This window comes from Lepidochelys kempii, chromosome 18 (assembly GCF_965140265.1).
Source record: "Lepidochelys kempii isolate rLepKem1 chromosome 18, rLepKem1.hap2, whole genome shotgun sequence".
In the NCBI taxonomy this organism is placed as follows: Eukaryota; Metazoa; Chordata; order Testudines; family Cheloniidae; genus Lepidochelys; species Lepidochelys kempii.
In genome coordinates, this window is record NC_133273.1 from 5,703,797 (window position 1) to 5,719,880 (window position 16,084).

The following is a 16,084-nucleotide window of genomic DNA, read 5'->3' on the forward strand; positions in this document are numbered from 1 at the left end:
TAGTATCTCCACAGTCTTGTTTTTTTTTTCTAATGGCCCATCAAATCTGATGGCCTGTTGTCTGGTGGGTGTTTTTCAAATACACACCCAGTTGTAATTGTTACATAGTCCATATTCCTATCTTTAGACACAGAAATGATACATGCATACAAACTGGATAATCACATTCAGTAAATCATAACCTTTTCAATGACATGACCCATCTTGCATAAAACGTATCTTAGTTATGTCATATCCATATCATAAGCATATTTCCATAAAGAATATGGAATGTAACATCACACAATCCACTTCTCGCAGCAAGATAATTATCATAGCCTCTCAGCCCAGGCTGCATTGGTTTCTATTACAGCAGGCCTGATCCCAATCCAAGCTTTTCATTGGCTTATGTTGTCTCTTGCTCGTATGGGTGCTGGTGCCTAGCAAAATGCTTCTTCCATTCAGTCCCAACCTCCACTGTGCATGAGGTCCCACTGCCACACAAGGGGTCAGACCCAAAGGTGAGCTGATCAGTATGCATGGACGTGGGCTCACTCCACCATTCATGTGATTCCTTCTGTGTGGCTACACCATGGTGAATTTGGCCCAGAGAGTGGGTGGAAGGAGATGGGGCCAGTGACGGGGCCCATGGGGAGTATGGGGATGGAAGGTTATTCAAGTTGTTGGATAGACTGAAGCTTGGAAAGGGGGGTGTGAGGGACAGTGGAAAGGTTGAAGCTACAAGAGGCAGCCGTGGCATGACCCCGGGAGTTGGCAGGAGGGCTGGAGAGAGGATAGGTGGGATTTAAGAGTAACAAGAAGGGGTTCTTCAGGTATGTTGGCAACAAGAAGAAAGCCAAGGAAAGTATGGGCCCCTTACTGAATGAGGGAGGCAACCTAGTGACAGAGGATGTGGAAAAAGCTAATGTACTCAATGCTTTTTTTGCCTCTGTCTTCACTAACAAGGTCAGCTCCCAGACTGCTGCGTTGGGCCTCACAACATGGGGAGTAGATGGCCAGCCCTCTATGGAGAAAGAGGTGGTTCGGGACTATTTAGAAAAGCTGGACATGCACAAGTCCATGGGGCCGGACGAGTTGCATCCGAGAGTGCTAAAGGAATTGGCGGCTGTGATTGCAGAGCCATTGGCCATTATCTTTGAAAACTCGTGGCAAACGGGGGAAGTCCCAGATGACTGGGAAAAGGCTAACGTAGTGCCAATCTTTAAAAAAGGGAAGAAGGAGGATCCTGGGAACTACAGACCAGTCAGCCTCACCTCAGTCCCCGGAAAAATCATGGAGCAGGTCCTCAAAGAATCAATCCTGAAGCACTTACATGAGAGGAAAGTGATCAGGAACAGTCAGCATGGATTCACCAAGGGAAGGTCATGCCTGACTAAACTAATCGCCTTGTATGATGAGATTACTGGTTCTGTGGATGAAGGGAAAGCAGTGGATGTATTGTTTCTTGACTTTAGCAAAGCTTTTGACACGGTCTCCCACAGTATTCTTGTCAGCAAGTTAAAGAAGTATGGGCTGGATGAATGCACTATAAGGTGGGTAGAAAGTTGGCTAGATTGTCGGGCTCAACGGGTAGTGATCAACGGCTCCATGTCTAGTTGGCAGCCGGCGTCAAGTGGAGAGCCCCAGGGGTCGGTCCTGGGGCCGGTTTTGTTCAATATCTTCCTAAATGATCTGGAGGATGGTGTGGATTGCACTCTCAGCAAATTTGCGGATGACACTAAGCTAGGAGGAGTGGTAGATATGCTGGACGGCAGGGATAGGATACAGAGGGACCTAGACAAATTGGAGGATTGGGCCAAAAGAAATCTGATGAGGTTCAATAAGGATAAGTGCAGGGTCCTGCACTTAGGACGGAAGAACCCAATTCACCGCTACAGACTAGGGACCGAATGGCTAGGCAGCAGTTCTGCGGAAAAGGACCTAGGGGTGACAGTGGACGAGAAGCTGGATATGAGTCAGCAGTGTGCCCTAGTTGCCAAGAAGGCCAATGGCATTTTGGGATGTATAAGTAGGGGCATAGCGAGCAGATCGAGGGACGTGATCGTTCCCCTCTATTCGACATTGGTAAGGCCTCATCTGGAGTACTGTGTCCAGTTTTGGGCCCCACACTACAAGAAGGATGTGGATAAATTGGAGAGAGTCCAGCGAAGGGCAACAAAAATGATTAGGGGTCTGGAACACATGACTTCTGAGGAGACGCTGAGGGAACTGGGATTGTTTAGTCTGCAGAAGAGAAGAATGAGGGGGGATTTGACAGCTGCTTTCAACTACCTGAGAGGTGGTTCCAGAGAGGATGGGTCTAAACTATTCTCAGTGGTAGAAGATGACAGGACAAGGAGTAATGGTCTCAAGTTGCAGTGGGGGAGGTTTAGGTTGGATATTAGGAAAAACTTTTTCACTAGGAGGGTGGTGAAACACTGGAATGCGTTACCTAGGGAGGCGGTAGAATCTCCTTCCCTAGAAGTTTTTAAGGTCAGGCTTGACAAAGCCCTGGCTGGGATGATTTAATTGGGGATTGGTCCTGCTTTGAGCAGGGGGTTGGACTAGATGACCTCCTGAGGTCCCTTCCAACCCTGATATTATATGATTCTATGATTCTATGATTTAGGAATGTTACAGAGGGGGAAGCAACAGGATTTGCTGCAAGGCTGGATGGGGAGAGAGAAGAAACGGGAAGGGTCCCAGACATTTTAATTAATGCCTTGGATAACAGAGAGGACAATATGTTTATAAAACTTGGAGATGACACCAAGCTTGGCATGGTTACAGAAACTCTGGAGGACAGGATTAGAATTCAAAACAGCCTTGATAAATTGGAGAATTGGTCTGAATTCAACAAGATGAAATTCAGTAAAGACAAGTGCACTGTACTTCACCTGGGAAGGAAAAATCAAATGCACAGCTACAAAAATGGGGAATAACTGGCAAGGCAGACTGCTGCAGAAAAGGATAGAGGGGTTATAGTGGATCATAAATGGAATGTGAATGAACAAGGTGATGCAGGTGTGAAAAAGGTGAAGCTCATGTTGGGGGTGTATTAACAAGAGTGTCCTACATAAGACCTACAGGAGGTCACTGTCCTGCTCTACTCGACTCTTCTATGTGTCTGACAATGGAGGATAGGCTCCCTCCATTGACATGGCCTTCCAGCCACTGGCTGGGCATGCTGAAAACTTCCTACAAGCGGACACAGCCAGTGTGTCCAGGACAGGGCCCATCTGGGACACCTAGTGAGCCTCTTCCTTTCCAGGGGTGTTTGTCTCTGTACAGGGAGCGCTAAGGTGTGGAGTTTTGAGGCTGTTTAGAAGAGAACTTGGAGGGAGTGATTGATGATAATGAATTCATTTCCATGTCAGCCTGTCACGTACACACATACCAAGGGGCATTTCTCATGACTATTGGGTTTCTGCATGACCAACGAATGGAACAATCCTGAGTCCCAGCTCCCGGTGCTGAGCGCAAGAGGGCTACCCAGCATCACTGCTACTCCTGGATGTACCCCCCACTCCTGCCTTCCTGCTCCTGAGGAGAACAGACAAGAGAAGGACCCCAGCCAGGAACTCCAAGCAGGCTGCACTTCCATCTCCCGCCACTCCCAAAGCTGCCTTTCCTTCTCCAAATCGCTTCCCTAGGCAGAGTACTAGGCCCCGTCAACACCAACTTGGACATACAGGGTGGCTGATCCTTGGCTATCATTTCCTTGACAGGTTCATCTATCATTTCTGCTACCCTGCCAACTTATTAGCAGATGTTATTCTGTTCCCAGAGGATAAGTGGGAGGTAAACAAATGGCCCAAGCTACAGATGGCTTGGCAGAGCCTGCCCCACACTCTCTCTTATTGATACAAGACTGCCAGCTCCCGAGACCTCCCAGTACAGGCAGCAGCTGCCAGGAGGCGTCAGGAGCTGGGATGTGGAGAGGGGGAGCTGCAGCACCAGGCTGAGATGTGTGGATGGTCTGTGCCGGAAGCAGAGCCACTGATTCCAATCACTGTGGTGGGAGGCACGGAGCAGAAATCATGTGATGTTGGCATCATTATGCCCAAGTGGCATTAAAATGGCAGGTTATGGGTTTAGAAGCAAGTGTATATTTCATGCAAGTGTATGTGCTTTGAGAGCCTGAGGCAGAAGTGCTTTGGGTTAGAGATTTCCTACTCACACCCTGATGGTTGTCATGCATATGTGCTCCATGCGTGTGTATGCGTGTGTGTAGAGGAGGAAGTGGACCCACATAACCATTCCTTACTATAGTCCCCAGTGCTCTAATTAACCCTGATCCCCGTGATCCTCCCAGGTCCTGCACTGACTTTGTGGCACTGCCTCTTAGCTAGAGCTGGGCTTGTAATTCACAACGCCTTTTTGGATGAATATTTCTGCTTTAGGAGCGGACTGTGATTTTCCCAGAGTTGGGCTACACAATCATCTCACTGGAGGTCCATCTGTGGGGAGGGATGGGTACATTGGGATGGAACAGCATCTCCTTTGCAATCCCGTTCTGTGAGTGGCAGAAAGCTAGAATTCAAGCTCTTTTGACCAGATTGGACGGATAGGTCACATGATGTCCCCACTCCCCATTCGGATGAACAAACGTCTCAGCATGAGGGTGCCCAACAGAACTTGACATTGGCTTGCCATGAATATTCAGTAAGTTACTGGAGACCTGCCATTTCTCACCCTAGGAAGGGAGCAGAATGTGATCGTTTAAGGATTCTAATGACTATCCACTGAAAATATTTGGCAGTGTACCCCGAGCTCTGCTCATGGTAGCCCCAGGTCATCGGACTCCATGGATATATGGAAACTCAGGGAATTCAACCCAAGTCCCCATACCAAGGACCTAAGGAACTCACTTTCTCCTCCTGTGGCAGTTCAGATCAGTGGAACCAGCTAGGCTGCCAAGCCCCAGTTTAGACCCAAGCTTGCTGGTCTCCAGACTAGGATACACTGCCAGGCCTGCCTGTGAGCCCAGGAAGGGGTGAGCTGACATGGTTTATGTGGGAGGAGATATTCTGGGAGGGGTGACGGAGCAGACAGGAGTGTTTTGTGACTGCTGATCCATGCTGCCATGTGCATGTTCTTTGCGTACAGCTATCTGTCAGCACACCTTGTGCAGCATTGTTGTACATCAAAATAAATCCCCATGGCATCCTGGATACTCCCCAGACGGCTCTCCCGAGATGGAAATGTCCAGGAGCACTGTATAGAGCTGGATAATTTTGCTATAGGTTGTTCTGGACCATTCTATGGAATTCTACTCCTGCTACAGGGTGGGTTAAATAACCTAGAGACCATCTCATTCTTTATTTCATTCTGTAGGTGTTAGAGTAATGTCTGTGGGGCTTGTTAAATTATTTTACCCAATGGCAGTTCCCTGCTGGTTTGTTCTTCTCACCACTAATCATTGAGTGTCTGTTCTCCCACACGCTATTGGCCTGCGTTTCCTAGCAGGACCAGAGCTGTGGGAGTGGGACATCCCAATAGGTATGGTAACATGCTTTTGATCGAATAGGTGCCAACTCCAGGACACAGTCATTATCTACCCGGTCTCCCAAAATGCAGATATGGGAGGACTATGTAGCCCACAGAACAATCCATATGTTCTAGTACATGGACTCCTGCTCTAGCATAGCCTGTTTCAGACACTGTCTCACATGCCTGCCACAGAAGCCATCTTGCATGTGGACACACACACACACACACACACACACACACACACACACACCCCATGGCCCTGGAACAGGAACTGTCCAGTACACATGTCCTGTCTCCATCAGAGACTTGACCAAGATCCCCTGGTCTGCTCCGCGGACTTTATGCATCCTAGTGATGACAAATCCGCATGGATCTGGCTGAATGTCTGACCTGTGTCATAGCCAAGACACCATTGCACATTCACACCAGCTCTGGCCCATTGCTGTGTTTCATGTGGAGCATGTATAAACAGTGGTAATTTAGCATAATTTTCTCCTTGACTACATCTAAAATAAATGTGAATCATTGCCACAGGTAATTAACATTTCTTTACAACATTAAATTCTAAACGATTACAACTCCTGCTCAATGAAAATTTGTCATGCTTTGTGTTCCCATTTTTCCTGGCCAACTGTCTCTCCAGAGCTGATAAATGGGAGCAGCATGCAGTGACAAATTGGCTCTGACTTCACCACCCCTAATTTGGGGGATCAGCTCCAGCTCCTTGGTCAGAAAGCACAAATCCAGAGGACGAGCAACCTCACAAACACTGCATACACGAGCCCTGCCAGCTCGGGGCATAAGTGAGTGCATCTCCCACAGCTGGGGAGTGGAGCTGGAAGGAAGGTGCATACTGGCCTCTGCATTGTGCAAACAGGCACAGAGAGGTGATGGCCAAAGGCCAGACATAGGTGCCTGGAGCAACATGGCCAGGCTCTGATGTTAAGAAATCATGAGTCAAAATCCACAGGACTGGCTCAAGAATCACTAGATTTATGAAGAGAAGAAGTGTTAGTTCTTTGCCTTCTGGGGAGTGTGCGCAGGTCACGCTTTCCATCTTCTCCCTACCACCAGGAGGGCTGGAAACGTTCTTTTGTGAAATAAAAACTCAGATTCTCATGCACCGCCATGTTTCAAGGAAAACGACAGATGTCACCAGACTCACAATGAGATTGCCAGAGTTGGCAATGTTGCCCAAGCCAAGCCCTATGGGCACGTAACTGATGTACCTCAAGCTGGGCACCCAAAAATGAAGGCATCCAAATTAGGGTCTGAGTAACTTGCTTCGGGTCACACAGGGTATCTGGCGGAGCTGGGATAAGACCCTAATTCTCCTGGCCAGAGCTCTCATTGTGCTACCTGGCAGGCTTCCTAGCACACTGAAGCCCAGTCAGGCTTGCTGTCCCATACTCGTCAGGGCAGGAAGCAGCAGCTGAGGCAGGGCGGGGAGTGGTGGAGGAGGAGGGAGAAGACCCTTCTCTGGCAGATTCGGGCCCTTGCTGCCCTCTCCATGTCTCTGAGGAGTTGCTCAGGAGAAGCTGACTGTAGCTTTGCGAAGAGGGAGAGCTGCTGGGAGGACACGCATCACAGCAGGAGAGAAGGGACTAGAAGTGGCCCTGAGCTACTGTGCTCTTCCGCTCCCTCCTTCCCTCTCCCTGCCTCACCTGTTACTCCAAAACTACTGTCAGCTTCTCCTGGGCAATTCTGCTCCTTCCCACACAGGCCTATCTGCCCTTGGTGAGAAGGAGAAGGGAATTAGGCATCAGGAGCCAAAGCTCTCAGCTATCCCTCCACCTTGCCTTGCAGGGCTGACACAGCCCGGGGTATACAACTCAGCTGCACCCCACTGAAAACACTGTCCTGCAATTAATCGACAAGGAAAATCTCCATGTGCCAGGTGTAGCAGCCTGCCTGGAACTTGGAGGGAGGAGCCCAGCTTGCAGAAGGGCAGAGTTTGGAGGAGGCCCCAGGAAGTCACTCTGTGTGCACATGGCTGGAATGTCAGCTGCACTGGTTGCACTTCTGGAAATGGTTCTCTTAATAGTTTAATTTTGTTTTACAAGCATGGAGGCCTCTCATATTATTACCCAGCACTGGTACATGAACCATATGGGGAGGCCTGAAGGGGATGCTATGGCAGGGAATAGCAGAGTCCTGGACAGGCCATGCCTCCTCCTCTAGCAGGGAATTAATTATCCCCCCTCACCTTGCCTGGGTGTCTCGCCTACTTTGTGCTGCTGCTCGGCCCACTCCCCTGCCTTGTGCTGGGAAGCACCAACTGGTGGGTGGTGCTAGGAGGCCACTGTAGGCAGCAGCAGGGCAGAACCAGTCTGGAGCCTGGGTCAGTTTCATGCAGAGGTATATGGGGACCCTAAAGCCCCCTGCCACTGGTCTCTCCGGGGCTTCTAGAAAGGACAGGGAAGAGCTAGCGAGCTGGGAGGTCCCTTTGGAGGGGCAGGAGCGAAGCTCTCTCACGGAGCAAGTATCTCCTTTAGGGACATTGAGCTCAGTGTGTAGATATGGGATTTACCAAGCCAGTGGATGAGTCTGTGCTGGGTGCTGCCTTCTGACTGCATCCTTCCCCCTCTCCTCTAGCCTGCGAGCTGGGATTTTACAAGTCAGCCCCTGGTGACCAACTGTGTGCAAAGTGCCCCCTGCACAGCTACTCAGAGAGCCGGGCTGCACAGGTGTGCCGCTGTGACAGCAGCTACTACCGGGCAGCACAAGATCCCCCATCTGCAGCCTGCACGCGTAAGTACCTGCCCATCTGCCTAAGACTGCCCACCCCAGCCTGCCCACCCACTTTCCACAGCACACAGGGAACAGAACCCGAATCAGCCTGACTACAGCAGCAGAGGGAGATTCCCATGCAAGTGGGAAGGGCCAGAAGGTCGGTGAGGGAGTATCTGTCTGTGGGACGAGAGGGAACCCTGACACTACACGGGTGAATGTGTTAGAAACATCAGGCTGGAGACCTGGCCCCAATGGAGTCAATGGGAGATTTGCCATGCTCTGTGTGTGTTTGTATGCGTGTCTGGGGCGCTCGCTGTGAGTGTACCTCGGGGTGTTTGTGTTGTCCTGGAGGCATGACTGCATTAGGATAAAGGTGTGTGTTTCAATCAGGATAGCTCACATGCCAAAGCTACAATGTGCCTTAACTCCACAAAGATTTTAAAGCATGTAACTGTCGTGTTTTAAACCCGTCTTTTTCTTAGTGTAGATGGGACCTGTCTCTCTGCATGTGAATGCCATGGATTCATAGCTACATAGATTCCCAGGCCAGAAAGGACTATTGTGATCATCTAGTCTGATCTCTTGTATAACACAAACCAGAGAATTTCCCCAAGGTAATTCCTAGAGCAGATCTTTTTAAAAAACAAAACCCAATCTTGGTTTAAAAGTTATCAGGAATGGAGAATACACTGAGACTTTTGGTAAGCTGTTCCAATGCTTAATTACTCTCACCTTTTTTCCATTCTGATTTTGCCTAGAGTTAACTTCCAGCCATTGGATCATGTTAGAACTTTCTCTGCTAGACTGAAGAGCCTGTTATTAAATATTTATTCCCAGTGTAATTACTTGTAGACCGTTATCAAGTCACCCCTTAATGTTCTCTTTGTTAAGCTAAATAGACGGAGCTCTTTGAGTCTATCACTATAAGACAGGTTTTCTAATCCTCCAATCATTCTCATGGCTCTTGGAATCTTCTCCAATTTATCAACATCCTCCGTGAATTGTGGGCATCAGAACTGGACACAGGATTCCTGCAGCGGTCATGCCAATGCCAAACCAAGGGTAAAATCACCTCTCTGCTCCTACTCGAGATTCCCCCGTTTATGCATCCCAGGATAGCATGAGCCTTTTTGGCCACAGAGTCACACTGGGAGCTTGTGTTCAGCTGATTATCCATGCTGACCCTCAAATATTTTTCAGAGTCCCCCATTCTGCCAGTATGGCCTGCATTCTTTGTTCATAGATCTCTACGTTCACATTTCGTCATGTTAAAATGCATGTTGTTTGCTTGCATCCAGCTTACCAAGGGTTCTAGATTGCTCGATATTGGTGACCTGTCTTCATAATTATTTACCACTCTCTGGTTTTTTGTGTCATCTGCAAACTTTATCAGTGATGATTCTGTTTTGTTCCAGGTCACTGATAAAAATGTTTAAATAGCATAGAACCAAAAACAGATCATTGAGGGATTCCACTAGAAAAACTCCCACTCAGGGCTTGTCTACATTACCCGCTGGGTCAACGGGGTTGATTTATCGCGTCTAGTCTAGATGCGATAAATCGACCGCCGAGCAGTCTCCTGTAGACTCCGATACTCCACCAGGGCGAGAGGTGCAGGCAGAGTTGACGGGAAAGCGTCAGCTGTCGACCTACCGCAGTGAAGACACCACGGTAAGTAGATCTAAGTACGTCGACTTCAGCTACGTTATTCACGTAGCTGAATTTACGTAACTTAGATCGATCCCCCCAGTGTAGACCAGGCCTTAGTGATGAGTCCCCATTTACAATTACATTTTGAGAACTATCAGTTAGCCAGCTTTTAATCCATTTAATGTGTGCCATGTTAGTTTTTTAATCGAAGTATTAGCCAGGATGGGTAAGGAATGGTGTCGCTAGCCTCTGTTTGTCAGAGAGTGGAGATGGATGGCAGGGGAGAGATCACTAGATCATTACCTGTTAGGTTCACTCCCTCTGGGGCACCTGGCATTGGCCACTGTCAGTAGACAGGATACTGGGCTGGATGGACCTTTGGTCTGACCCAGTATGACCATTCTTATGTTCTTATACTTGTGCTAAAGCACTGAGAAAATTAGAACAAAAGCAGAGCTTGTGTTATAAATGATTTGGCCCTAGTACACTGTAAATAAGATAAGTTCACCTGTATATAAATTAGGGTTTCTAAAAACAAGAGAAATATAACTACAAACAAAAAATTAATCATATTAACCAAATTAAGTGATTTAAGGGTGAATCCCATAGATCGGAGACACCAGGAAATATCAGTGCACAGTGAAGAAACCCCCGCGCATCAGAAGAAGAAGGTAAAGTGCAGTATAAATAATAGACTGGTCAACTACACCTCAACCTACTGTATATGAACAATGAGTATGCAATCGACTAGAGAGACAATATAAAGATGGATCACTAGTCAGGCCAGGTCTAACTGTTATTTAAATTGTGTATTATTAAGCAAAGTGAGTTCATGCATGTACCTATAGTTTTAATCCTTTCTCAGTGAAATATGGTTAAATTTGGTTATTGTGTAAAAGCAAATATATCACTTTTGTATACTACTTTGTTAATTAATATAATAGTACCTTATCAGGAATGCACAAAACTCGAGGCCTGGGCAAAAGACTATTCCATAGTCCGGTAACTTTCAAAACAGTAGACTCCAAAATCTAGATGGAATTATTGGTTACATTTCAAGATTATCTGAATCTGGATATCTATTTGATTTGCAATGTGCATACATTGCTAAACTGTTTAATCAGACACAAAGAAAGTTAACAAACTAATTGCAGCAAGTGATATAAAGGCAAGGAAAAACCAGACTGGTAAAGAAACCATAACCGACTCATTAGGAAACGTTGAGGAAGGAAAATTGCCTGACCTCATCAGTGATGAACACCTACCTAGTATTGCCCTCAGTGTTTAACAAAAACTATGGCTAACCGGCAGCGTCATGTAGACAAATTCCCTTTAAGTACCAGTCGTAATTCAGGTTGAGTGACACAGTATCTTAATGGAGATATGTGTTGTTAAAACAACCTTGCTCAGTGCCTGGTTCCAGGTACATTTCTTTTTAGCTTCACTAACAATATTGGAGCCTGACACAGCAATATTTAATAAATTGGTTACTGGTCATTCAGTCGGTTATCTGGAAGACAGCATCTTCAAGAAACAATTGGCTCTCCGTCAACTAGCAGCGTATCATGCAGCCATGCAAACCTGAAAAGCACCTCACACAGCTTATTATGCCAGGGATGCTTTTGACATTTCAGCTCATGTGTGTGGTCACAATGGTTCAGCCTAGTATGAGACAGAGAAGCTAGCTGTGCCTGTCTCCGGCCCAGTAAAGCTTTCCAGCAGGTGCTAACCAGCAGGAAGGGTAACCTATAACATGGATGGACAGTACTGTGTAGTAACTAATTACAAGAAGTTTATACATGGAGGCCTCACTTATAAAGTCACTACTCCACATTTCTGTTTTACCCCTCATGTACATAGCGCTGTGGAACACACTATAATAATTCCTATCCCAGTTTTCAAAATGAATCCGAAGTGAGCCCAAATACTGGAATGAAGTTAAAATTTACCTACCAGTTTTAATGTGCTTATTAATCACTTTAAATTTAAAAACATTACTAGACGAAACCACACACATTCAGATTAACAGTGACATGCACAAGGCAGAACAAGCCTTGAATAACTTTTTATTCATGATGGGGATCTTAAAATACTGTTTTCCCACAGCTGGATAGAGGTTGCATTTAAGACTTTGCTTGTGTTACAAGGTGTATTAGTTTTAGCTGTGATAATTATCTATTGCCACTTATGGAGTTTGTTAAAACACTTTAAATCACATATAAAGGCCCTCACCACTAATTCATACATCCATTTGGCAAAGATGTGGCCTTGACTATAACAATTATCAAGGCAATAAGTGGGGGGCCTGTTAAGTAATATATGCTGGCTAGCGTATAAATATATATCATAGTAATAAAATGTATTATCTGCACCATACATATATGTATATTAGTGTGCACAGAGCAATAACATAAAGCACAAATATTGTAACAGTGATAAAGCCCAAACCAGCCTATACAGTAATCCTGTTCACTTATGCTAAGTATCCCATAACTCCTTGCATTTGCTGAAGTAAGCATTTGGCAAAAGCAGACAGGAAACTTGTCAAAATCCAGAAACGTCAATTCGTTCTATGTCTTAGTCCCAGCTAGGGAAGTACCTTCACGGACCAGTACCTGGAAAGCTAGTATACAAAACAAAGCTAAGGAAGGAACAGAACAGCAAGTTAGGGAAGTGGGACAAACTGCTGGCTTAGGCTGTAGTGGCATGTAACTTGTAACATCATCATATAAATAATACCAGCTAGGATGTGTGACTTGGGGAGTGCACCTTCTGCGTGAGGTGAATGTAACATCGCTGCATAGGGCTGCTCTTTGGAGACAGGTATTTTATAGAGCCCTTTCCTGTACCAGATTAATAAACCTGACACACTGGTCATTTAGTCTCTTGAGTATGTTTCGTAATAAACCAACGTATTGTCAAGCAATTGACTGTGCAATTTATCAACAATCCTATTCTCGTCAGGTTCTCACACTGCATGTCACCTTCAGATCAGCCTGTACCTAGGATCTGTTATTTCCTTCACCCCACACACACACCCAGGGCATGGCACCCTCAGGTCAGCCTGTATCTAAGCTGTGTTATTTCCTCCCCCCCAAACATACACCCAGAGCATGTCAGTCATCCTCTAGTCAGCCAGTATCACTCTGTTCTCTCCCATGGATCACATCACCTTCCATGAGCTTTTCTCTCGGCCTGCCCCCCCCAACTCCGAGCACAACACCCCACCAATCTTGATGAATCTCTGCTTCCTTTCCAGGGCCCCCCTCTGCTCCTGTGAACCTGGTCTCCAGTGTGAATGGCACCTTGGTGACACTGGAGTGGGCTCCGCCCCTGGACAAGGGGGGGCGCACTGATATCACCTATAACGTGGTCTGCAGACGCTGCACATGGGACCTGGGCCAGTGCGAGGCGTGCGGCAGCGGGATCCGCTTTGTTCCCCAGCAGATGAGCCTGGCACAGGCTGCCCTCACCGTGGCCAACCTTATGGCCCACATGAACTACTCCTTCTCGGTGGAGGCTGTCAATGGCGTGTCCAACCTCAGCCTGGAGCCCAAGAGATTTGCCGTTGTCAACATCACCACGAACCAGGCAGGTAGGAGGAGCAGATACCCCCAGGAGGCTTGGCCCATGGCAACTGATGTGAACAGCTCCCCACTGGGTCCAGCTGGACCTTCTTCCAAGGGGGGTCAGCGTTTACCTAAAGGCCCCCCGAGGGATCTGAGTCAGCCCTGCTTTTCCTGCGCTCAGAAGGGGAATAAGCCACAGTCACTGTGTGTGGGGCCTGTGACAAATGCTGGCTTGTCATGGTAGCTCCTACTCAGGCATCTGTGAGAAATGGCCCTTGTGGCCTCAGCCGGTGTGGTACCGGCACTGGGGAGACGGAGCTGTCTGGGGCTCACCGCTGAACCACCATCCGCAGACACATGCTTTGAGCGAGCGGGGAATTAATCTTCTTCAGTTCGCTTTCAGCCCCTCACATTCTGCTTCATTGCCACGGCCTCAACACCCTGGCCGTTCAGCTGTGGCCTCACGCTGGGCTGCGCCGTTTCCACAGGAGGCCGGGGGCACACCGGACATTTGTTTATTGACAAGGAACACTAAGTGGAGCATGAACCCCCCGGCCTGCTCCTCACCTCCCTTCCCAAAGGACCATGAAAAAGTTCATGCTCCATCTAGTGCTCCTTTCCCATCTCACACAAGGGCCAGCAGCTAGCAGGTGCCTGTGTTGTTTGCTGGGGAAAGTCTCTCTCATGCATATCTTGTCTTTTCCAATCTCTTGCTGAGAAACAGCCTCTTTCCGCAGGAAGCCGTTCCCCACTTTGGCTCAGAGCAGGACCTTGGGGCCCATCTCCAGTGCAGGGACTGGCTCTTCCAGCTGTGCTCCCCAGTTGGAAACAAGCACAGGGAGCATTACATGATGAGGAGCCTCAGGGCTTGCCTACACTGACAGCACTGCTGTAGTGCTTGGTGGAGATGCTACCTACGCCGACAGAGAGTTCCCATCGGCACAAGTACAGCACCTCCCTGAGGGAAGCCCTCCCATCTACATAGCCCCAGGGTTAGATCGGTACAACTACCTCGTTCAGAGATCCACACCTCCGAACGACATTGTTATACTGATGTACATGGGTAGTGTAAACCAGGGCTCATTCTGCTCTCCTGTACAAGTGTCAATTGGGAATAACTCCAGAGAAGTCAAAGGAGTTGCCTGGGTCAGCTCACAATAAGTGAGGGGAACAAGGCCTTTTATTGCAAACTGTCTCCTGCAGCTGCCCAGGCTCCCAACTGACCCCACCCCCGCCCCCCGGAGGACATCCGCCCTTCCCCTGCCCCTCCTGCCGGCCCTGCCCCAGTGGTATCACACCCATGCTAAGGGGACAGGCACTAAATGCCTGCAATGGCTGGCTGCATAGACAGATATTGAATGCTCCCTAGTTAGCTTGTCTCGTAGAATGTGACATGCTGAACAGGTGCAGCTGGGAGCAGCAGAAACAGGCAGGCTGGAAAGAACAGAAGTTTAGCCGTGTGGCTGGAGGTGTTTAAAGGGACACTCAATGTAAAAGAGGCACCAACCTGCAAAGCGGAGAGCCGTGCTCAGTGCGATAGTCAATAGTCGTTCTCAGTCATCCCGACAGCTCCACCACTCAGAGCAGGAGGGCGGAGTCGGCTCCCATTTGAATGTGCAGAAATCAGAATCTCAGTGCTGTTTTTTAGGTCAGTTCATGTGAGCTGGGAGTGGATTCTCTCTCCTGCTCTGCACCCTGCGCTTTGACCTGCTGTTGGGAAGTGCAGTGTGTGTTGTTGCAGAGATTTCTCCTCCGGAGAGGGGCCAGCTGGGGACTGTGTCGGATAGACCATACTCCCTGGACTGGCTAGGCCCATTCAATCAATCTTTACTGAGCTCTTCGGGGAATCTCACCAATCCCTGGAGTTCAGGAGTGCCAGGGATTGCTGTGGAGTGCGGAGCCTCAGTGCTCTCTCTGCCCATAGGGATTGCTTTAACTTGTATTCCCTTCTGTTGCGCCCAGCAGGGCTTTCTGGGCCTGGGTCACCTTCCCACTGGCCTCTGTCTTTGCTAGGGATTCTGACCTTGCATCGCTTCCAGTTAGTTCATATGGTCACATGGGCCAGTCTGGATGCTCCCTGAATGTTTGTTCCGGGTCAGTGTTCCCCGAGGCCTGTCTACACATAGTTTCTGTGCTGTTTTAACTATACTTTGTTCTAACCCAATCCAGTGGTGGCGGCACAAAAGCTGGGAGTTGGGCAGCTCATAGGCTGATCCCTAGCGTCACCCTTGTGGCCAGGAAGAAACATGTGGGGAGTGTCCCCAGGAGCTTTGACAAAGGCATTATCTGCACAGATGCGATCTTTGTGTGTGCATTAGAGCAAGAGGCACCAAGCAGCCCTGTCGAAACATGCGAAATGTACTGCAGCCCAGCAGACTGTGGCTAGTTGAGGCCCTGTACACACCACCTGGGCTTGACCTCCCTTAGCTGCAGTGCGGTAAAAACAACAGCACCTTGTCTGCACAGGAACGGGGCAGCCAGTGCTACCTGGAGTTACCATTTCCATGCCCAAACCCCACAGGCCCCATCTTCTCCTGTATTCTGCCTCCAGCAGGGGCTGCAAGTTGAGGCTTTAGAAAATAGCAAGACCCTTTCCTTGTAATAAACCAGCCAGTCGTGCAATGCTATAGGTGGGTGAACTATCCCTTCCTGGCCCCCAC

General features: G+C 48.3%; 1 protein-coding gene across 2 annotated transcripts in view; it reads left to right on the forward strand.

The window, feature by feature from the left end:
• The window catches only part of EPHA8 (EPH receptor A8), a 101,003-nt gene that overhangs the window by 45,879 nt on the left and 39,040 nt on the right, over positions 1-16,084 (forward strand). For both annotated transcript variants that reach the window (XM_073316605.1, XM_073316606.1), the window contains exons 3-4: positions 8,068-8,223; positions 13,115-13,450. In XM_073316605.1, the coding sequence (XP_073172706.1) occupies positions 8,068-8,223; positions 13,115-13,450 (492 nt within the window). The remainder of the gene's footprint in view (positions 1-8,067; positions 8,224-13,114; positions 13,451-16,084) is intronic.